General features: G+C 42.3%; 1 protein-coding gene across 1 annotated transcript; it reads right to left on the bottom strand.

Moving 5' to 3' along the window:
- Nucleotides 1-381: 381 nt before the first annotated feature.
- Nucleotides 382-7162, bottom strand: LOC144249753 (uncharacterized protein C2orf78-like). Its single transcript, XM_077791923.1, has 3 exons — nucleotides 7066-7162; nucleotides 3102-3866; nucleotides 382-2297 (listed from the first exon to the last, which is right to left on the bottom strand). The coding sequence occupies exons 1-3, from the start codon at nucleotides 7160-7162 to the stop codon at nucleotides 382-384; spliced, it is 2778 nt and encodes a 925-aa protein (XP_077648049.1).
- Nucleotides 7163-8808: the final 1646 nt, after the last annotated feature.

Below are 8808 nucleotides of genomic sequence, written 5' to 3'. Positions count from 1 at the left end.
ATATATACGTATAAAACTATTTGATATTCAAATGGCAATATAAAGCCTCTTTATTACTTACCCTCTAATCAATACTATAGCATTTCTTTATTAAACTATACTACCTTTTCAACTATGAATAAATTCTCATGTATCTATCTATGTGTATATGAGAACACTATTTGGTACCCTTGTAGTACCGAAAGGCCTCTTTATTTTCTAACAATTCTCAGTGGTACCAGAAGGCCTCTTTATTATGTATTAGTGAATAATATTACATTTCTTTGTATAAGTTTATTAAACGTTGAAAGCATCTGAGAATAAATAAATGTGTATCACTCTATCTAGATACATGTGGAAAACTATTTGGTCCCTAAGTGGCACCACTGATCTTAGCAGCTCTTACATTGTGTAGCCATAGAAGCGAGAAATCTCCATCTCTCTTTCCCTCTCAATGAAACACTGCACTCTCCCCAAAGCAGTGTACTTGGCAGCATTCTCACGCTCTTGTTGAGCCTTCTTCTTCATGGCTTCCCGCTCTGGCCTCTGCTGTTTGGTGATGGGAGTTGATACTACTTGCCCAGCAACATTGGGTTTCCTCCATGGAATTGGTTGTAAGGCAAAGTCTTGGAGGAGATATTGGTTTTGAGGCTTGGGCGGTTGTGACTGGGGCTTGGTCCCAACCCTGGGAATGGGTTGCCAATGAAGAGAAGTACAAGATGATGTTTTGTAGGGTGCAGGCCCAGAAGCAGCAGACCAAGGGACACTAGGCTGGGTAGAAGCGCTCACACGTGACTGAATGGCATGAGTCAAAACGGGGTGAGCTGGCTTGGCAGGACGAATCCAAGATGGGTTGGCAGTAGCTGGTTGGGATGTGTTGACTGCCATGGGTTGAGCTGAGCTAGCAGGGCCAGGCTGGGCAGGGTAAGCCCCAGTGGGTCTCCGTGAGGTCAGAGACTGTGGCCTCCTATTGATTACTGGTCGAGGTGGAGGTTTCTCCTGGGTCAGAAAAGGCAAAGGTACCAATTTGACCTTCCCAGGTGGTGGAGGCTCATAAATGGATGGAGCGGGACCCTCTCCTTCAGCACTGATATCTGGATTCTGGGCTTTGACTTGTGATTTCTCAGGACCCTTAACCACCAGCCTTGGTTTCATAGCTGGGCATGTACGGGGGTCTTGGGTACTGCCTGAGTTTCCCGGGGCCCGGGAGGAAGAGAGCCCAGTTTTCTTGTCATTCTTCTTCCCCAGTGCGTGGAAAACCTGCACCGACTCCACCATGTGCATGCCGAGACAGCTCCGAGGCTTTTTAAAGGACTCCTGGCAAAGCTCAGGTTGGTTCCTCTTCCGCATTAGTTTGGGCACAGTTGTCTTCTCTTCCGCCTGGACTCTGTTGCCTGGCTGCTTCCTCTCCTCGGCTTTCTTGGAATTTTTTTCCCTGGTTCTCTTGGTCTTTTCCTGCCCATGGCCCTTAGCCTTGCTGTTCCTGCTGGATGCAGCTTCCTGAGCTTTGCTGTTAGAGTGCTTGGCTGTGTGCACATTGGCCCTACTGCTGTCTGTATCCCTGTGAGCAACTTCTCCTCCTAATGCACCCTCTAGGTCCCTTAGCTGCATTTTGGCCTGAGGAGTTCCATGAGGAGACTCTGAGGCTTTATGTTTTTTGTTCCTCACTGGATCACTAGGACCCTTTAAGGCACTTGTGATTTCCTGCCCCTGATTCACCATGATGGATCTGGTGTCATTGGAATTTGTTATTGTGGGACTCTCAGCTTGGTCAAGGTCTTTCAAGGAATCGAAAAGCTCAGGAAGTTGAATATCCCCCAGCAGTGCAGTGAGGTCTCCAAAACAACTGCTAAATTCAGTCCCATTTTCAAGTGTGCCTTGGTCCTCAAGACTCAAGCTACTCCTTTCTAGAAGGGTATTTTCAGAATGTGGCTTCTCCTCTTGGTCCAGAGGACCAACGGAGGCCAGAAGCCGGTGGATTTCTGGGATGTCTAAAGGGAGTAGTGGAGGATCCTGGTTCTCCATGGCAATTTGGTAGGCATCCAGCGGCTCTGTGAGCATGGTGTTAATCTCACACAAATTCTTAATCTCTGTTTGTTTCTGGCTTTGATTTGGGGGCAATGCCAAGAAATCAGTGGAACTCTGGACTGGAGTGATTGTGGAAATGTCCCCAAGTTCAGTTTGTGAGTTTTTCTCACTTATTTGGCTTTTTCTGTTATTGCAGATGTATGAGAATTCTGGAGGCTGTGGAAGACAAAATGTCTGACTTGGAGGTTGCAATCCCAAGGAAGCCTCCATCCCTAGGGAAGTTTCCATCCCTGCAAAGGAATCAAGGACGATGGTAAGTAGGATGCTCCCCCTTCCCAGCTACACACTATTCAGGGAAACCACCAACTGTGGAGAAAGCATTTCTATTAGCTCTTTTAAAGGACCACTGACAGATATCTGTTAAGAGTTGCATATTAGTTACAGGTGATCCCTTGAAGTCTTACTTTTGGGCTGGTTCATCACCATGGCAGCATGGGTTTCTGGTAGAGCACTTGTCTCCTCTGTGGGAAACCCAGAAAAACTCTTTCATGAAGTCTCTCGTTCTCATATAGGGGCCTCTCAATTCTCTCCACTCTCCCCAGAATGTAAGAACACTTAACACCATGAACTAGGAGAGGGTGGAGCTGTTGCTCATGAGATCAATGTGAATGGTCGTGGGTTTTGGACTCCTGCTTTGGGCAGCATCTCTACATACAGAGGTTAAATCCTGCAGTCAATTAAGGGACAATTAAACTGTCACACCCTGATATGTGTTGATGTATTTTTCTAAACCAAAGTACAATTAGGGAAATATATTTATAGTGTGGTTGTGCAGCTGGACTGAGTGCAAAAATAGTGAACAGCCGCTTCCTTCCGTGTGCTCCTAGAGGTCTCTTAAATGCATGGGTGGCCATTATGCTGTGCTGCATGCTTCTCTTACAGAGTCTGAAAATGGGGACTGCTGAACAAGATTGTGGTTAAAATCTCAGCACTTGAATTCTAGGGATGTGTGGACGCACAATTACCAGCTGAAAACTGGACCCTCCATTCGAATGGTAATCTTATTCCTTCCCCTTTTTGCTGTTTGTACTCACCTTGAAAATTTGTTCCTTCTATACTCTGAGTGGACACAGAGTAGTAGGTCACAGGTGTAGGGACTGATGGTAGGGCATTTGTGGGCTGAACTTCCTTTAGCACTGTCACCATTTCTGGTTGAGGGGCAGCGGCACTACTTCCTGCATATGGCACAGAGCCATAGGATTGCAGGCAGGGCCAATGTTCTCCAGAGAGCAGAGTCCCCAGAGAGCTTTGATCATAGTAGTAGACCTGGCTTCCTTCTTGGTGGGGTAGTGAGAGGCAATGTCCTTGATTTGGAATCTGAGGTAGTGTCACCTGGACAAGCCTACCCGATAGTAGTGGATACCCAGGGATCATGACATTGGCTTCGGAAGTTTTGTCATCCTGGAATGCCATAGATAGGGAAGAATCTGCTGTAATCTGCCTTAACCTGACAGTCAGATTAAAGTCCCTGAGTGAAGATGAGCTCTTTTCAGCACTTCCTGGGATATACCACTCAGAGATACTTGGACAGGGGGCAGGTGCCATGGGAGTCTGGTTCCGGCCAGTAACCCCAGACACCATGGCTGTGCTAGCATGTTGATAAAGGGAGGCACTGCCCATGAGTGGCTGGAAGGAGGTGCCACAGGTTGAGGGCAGTAACCATGCTGAAGTGGCAGCTGGAGCAGAGGCTCTGGAGAAGTTGCAGACACTTCCTGTCAGGGAAGCTGCATTGGTCACCACAGGAAGAGAGAGCTGCAGAGAATCAGCATTTCCATGTAAAGAAGAATTTTGGAAATTTTCTGTAGGAAGAAGAGGGTGGTGAAAATATTGATGAGACAGGCAGATTCTTACAATAGTCAAGAAACAATGACATCTTACTGTTGTAGTAATCAGGAGGGCCCTGATTTCAATAATCATTGAGAGACCCCAAATCACTCCATTTAGGATGGCTGCAAGTACTCTTCTGATTACCTGCCTTTTCTCTCAAATTGGGCACAGAAGTCCCAAGTGGTCTGCTTCACACATTGTTCCCTGTAAGCATCCTTCTACCTGTCCTACCTTTCCTTTGAGCCTGCACTAGTATTGACTCCTGAATTGGCCCTAGAACTGAAGTATTTTCGAACTCAGAGAAAACCCCAACATTACCAGTTAGCAAATGAGTACACCAAGGGTCAGGGAAGTGAGACTGACTTTTTCAGAATCCGCAACAGATTATGGAAACTTTCTCCCTGGCCAGGACTCTTGTTCCAAAGACCAGAAATCTGGAGATACAGAAATTTGTTTTTCCCTGTTCATAGAAAATCGTACTGATATCACCACAGTGATCTTTAGTATCTCCTTTTGTTTGTCCAGGTCACATGATATTTCCTAGAGTTCAGTTTGACCATCCAAATGATAATTTAAGCGTCATTCTTTGCCCTCTTTCAGCCTAACTGCTGATCCTACATGAAAATGACTACCTGAAATTCAGTTTCTCAAGAAATGCTTCTTGAAAGAAATTGAAACATGCGAGGCCCTGGGTTCAATCCTGAGCACCATGTAAAAATAAATAAAATAAAAGTATTGTCTTGAGCTACAACTGATAAATAGGTATTACAAAAAGTTTCATTTGGAGGGAGTTACAGTATGTTCTGTAAAGATAGAAGCAAAAGTCAAACACAGCTCAGAACTAAAAGGAATGACTACGTAGTAATGAACATATGGATATGAGCAAAAGTGAGTGTATATGAAATTTGCTAAGAAATGAGTTCTGTTATCATGCATACAATATTATGAAAGTGAATGTTTCTCTTTGATTTTAGTGAATACTCTTAATCAAAACAAAGCTCATAATTGAAGGTGAGTTTGAATGCATTCTCAAGCTGTACATATAGACAGAGAAACTATACTAAAAATGTGTGTAATTTTAAGTAAAGTGAACACAAATTTAAGTAGGGTGAACAGATGGGTAGCCACGTGGAGAAGCGAAAACTAAAGCCAAAACCCATGATGAATCTGGGCATGCTGTGGTGGGCCTCTGGTCCCAGCACCCGGGAGCCTGAGGCAGTGGGATTGCAGGAAACCAGGAATTCAAAGCCACTCTGGGCAATTCAGCAAGATCCTATCTGAGAAAAGAAACAAAATATCCTGGAGATATAGCTTGTGTAGCATGCTTGCCTAGCATTCATGAGACCCTGTGTTCAATCCTCAGAACTGGAAAGAAGAGAAGAAAATAAGAAAGAAAGAATGAATGAGAGGAAGGAAGGAAGGCATAAGGAGCAAGGCAGGGAGGGAAGGAGAGAGAAATGGAGGGAGTGAGGGAAAGAAGAAGGGAATGAGGACAGAAGGAAGGACGAAAGAAATTTTGTACATACTAGAGAAAAAAACAATAAGTGTAAAGTCATTACTGTTCTTGTTTCTCTTCCTCTAAGGATTACCAACACCAAATAAAAGACATTAATTCCACTAGGTAGATATTTCAATTAATATAAACACATTTTCTGATAATCCTTTTGATTATTCAAAAAACAGAAAAAATGCTTTAACAAAATCATAGAAGCCTGGTTTATTATCACATTTAGAGAAAAGTCTTGTCCCTAAAGTCTGAGAAAACCATCACAGTATAATAAAATAACAAATTTAAAACAATTTTTGTCTTTTATTCTGACATTTTCTTCTCCCATTTATATTAATACAAAAATGTTTGAGCTACCTTACACCCCAGCCCCAAACAATTATTTGAAATGTAGACAAAACAAAACGTCTTCACATAGTTATTTAAATAAACTTGGAATTAGAGATGTGAGCTTGAATTTTTATTCTTATACAGTTCTTTCTTTCGGTTCTTAGATTTAGAAATCATCAATGACCATTTGTATATTGTCTGTTTTAGAAAAAAAAAAAAAAACTGTTGTAAAGATGGAAAACAGCTTCACCTTGACAGCTTATATCACACAAAGGAATGTGTCCTTCTGATGCAGGTTTGGACAAAACATGTTTTAGAAATCACTGTAGTTTAAAAATCAGAACAAAATAGGACACGGAAATTGCCATTTCCCCAGCTCTGTCTAGAACCACTTTCCTTGGCATGTTTGGAGGAAGAATCATTTCTAAAACATACTTCTAAAATGTTCATGTTCAAACTGTCAACATCATCTGTGTTGAAAGCGATCATAGAAGAACTCTAACAGCCAAGTGTGACTTTTCTGATAACCTGCTTACCCCAGTGATACCCTCATTCAAGTCTTAGTTTCCTTGCTGGTCTGTTAATCTAAACATTCTCTAAACCAGCCTCTGGGAACATTCACTCTATGCTGTCTGTTGGTTTAAATAAAATCTTTGCTTTTCTTCCACATCCATCCCAACCAACCTCTTTTTTTCTCAACAACATCATTCTCTTCATCTCTATTTTTCTAACATTTTCTTCTCCTTTATTTTTATATTTTCTTCCTCCGCCGAGTTCCTATTGCCGTGTGCTTAAACAGTCACAAACTTGCTTTCCCAAGAACATCTGCCTCCTTACAGCCCTGTCCTCCTGCTCCTCTCTCCCTATTTCTCTTTTCACCTAGTTGAAACAGAAAACTCCCAAATATGTGAATGTCCCTTTTATGAACGGCACTAAATTTGAAATACTGAAGTAGAAATCTTTTTGAAGGGAAACTGTTACAGAGGAAACCTCTTGGTTTCCACCCTGCCTAGGTTTTGTCTCTTTCAGTTGAAACAACACAACCATGAAATCGGATTTCATTCTCTATAAACACGCCCCTCAAGATGCAAGAAAAGTAAGGGACCAGAACATGGGCAATCTGTTATCCTCATGTAGCAAATCAGGAAACAGATTTTGTGAGAGAGTAAGATAGTCCAGTTCTATACCTAGTACATGTCAAATTCCAAATGAAATTAGGTGTCCAGATTTCTAGTTCCATCCTTTGCCCTATTATTCTTAGCTCTTTTGACTCCATTAGTAAATTGAGGCAGGTAAAAGTCTAATAAAAAGCTTTAAAAAGTTTCTTTACTCACCTGACATGGTCAGAGAAGAGGTCACATCAATTGTAGATACAAAGGATGAGGAGATCACCCTAGAGGATGCGTGGGTGGCTGAGGCTAGAGAATGCATGTTTCCCAGTATGGAGTTCACTGGTCACTGTTTACTGGCCACACTAATGACTGGTTACTGGTCACTGGTCACTGGTCACTTGCGATGATTCAAATTTGTTTACAACTACATGGCAAGCCTAAGATTCTAGCAGGTGGCAGTAGGTTTGGTGGGAGAATGATGTCACAAACCTGGCCGTTTAAAGGTATGAAGTAGCCAATAGAGTGGTCAGACTCCGAAGGAGAAGGTGGGATTGGGTGGGGAAAATGACAGAGTTGATTGGGTGGAGAAAGTGAAAGGAAAGTTATAATAGAAACTAAATGGCTCAGTTCTGGTAGGTGAGCCCTGCAGGAGGGACATAATGGGCTCACCCCATGGCTCCCCTCCCCCAGGCTCTTGTGTTAGGGATATCATCTCTGTGTTCCTCTTAAATGTTCATTAAAATATTATGAATATGTTATAAATTATGTTTCACACTATAAGAGGTAATAGTAATACATTACTTTATTAACATATGCAGTTAATATCCCTGGAGATGGAAGAAAGAGACATCTAGGTTGAGCAAGTATAGTGGTTCTGGAACCACAGAAGTTGATTTGATTATTGAAGTTACTGCAGTATTCAAGGATTCAGAAAGGGGTTAAAAAGTTTTTTTTTTTTTTTCCCTATTTGTAGATGGACCCAATACTTTTATTTTATTCATGGGTCAAGTCCAGTGCCTCACGAGTGCTTGGCTAACATTCTACCACTGAGCCACAATCCCAGCCCTAGGGGGAAGTTCCTTGAGTGCATTCTCTGGGGAATGATGTGGCCCAAGATTCTCTTTAGTTTCTCCTAGATCCCTGTTTTCTTTGGCCTGGGCTGGGCCAGGTTAGACTGGTAACTCTCTTCTGCTCTCCTTCCCCCATCCCTCTTCATTGTAGACATTTTTTCATGGACAAGCCTTGAGTCTGCATTCTTGTACACATTGATATTACTTTATTTTAACTTGCAGAAGCAGGGGTCTTTTTTTCTGTGAGTTGATTCTTTGAAAAATGAACTCTGAACAATAGCAGAAACTCTAGAGAGGTGGAAGACTTAGTTGCCTGTAAAATTTCCCTCTCTGGATTTTTGTTGTACTCCTTTAACTTATAACTCCCTGAGGACAGCTCCTTGGCCATGTAGACTTTGTGCCATCAGCCTCTTTCATATGTGAGAGGCACTGAGGATCCTCTCTCTCTTCTCATGTAAGAGGATCCAGTGTGGCAGTTACTGTGACTTCCTCCCCCATGCAAACAGCCACTATAGAATCTTGGGCTTCTCACATTCTTTGTCTTGCATGTTTGGGTGGCAGGCCAGGAGAAAAGTTAGAACATTAAGAGAACATAAAAAAGTATGGATAACATAAATAAAGGAGAGGTTAACATGGACTTTTAAATTTTAACTTTTTGTTAGAAACAAGTTAACTCATTGAGGTCTCATTTTGTGTTAATAAAAGAGGCAATTAATTTTTTTTTTTTTTTTTTTTTGCTGAGTGGAGGGGTCCTTGGAATTTAAACCAGGGACACTTTCCCATTACCTCACATCCCCAGCCCTTTTTATTTTTCTTTAGAGACAGGGTCTCACTATGTTGCTTAGGGCCTGATGGATTTGTGTAGACATGCAAAGAGAGGCTTGTGGAAAAAGCA

This window comes from Urocitellus parryii, chromosome 12, assembly GCF_045843805.1.
Source record: "Urocitellus parryii isolate mUroPar1 chromosome 12, mUroPar1.hap1, whole genome shotgun sequence".
In the NCBI taxonomy this organism is placed as follows: Eukaryota; Metazoa; Chordata; class Mammalia; order Rodentia; family Sciuridae; genus Urocitellus; species Urocitellus parryii.
This window is presented reverse-complemented; position numbering and strand designations above follow the sequence as displayed.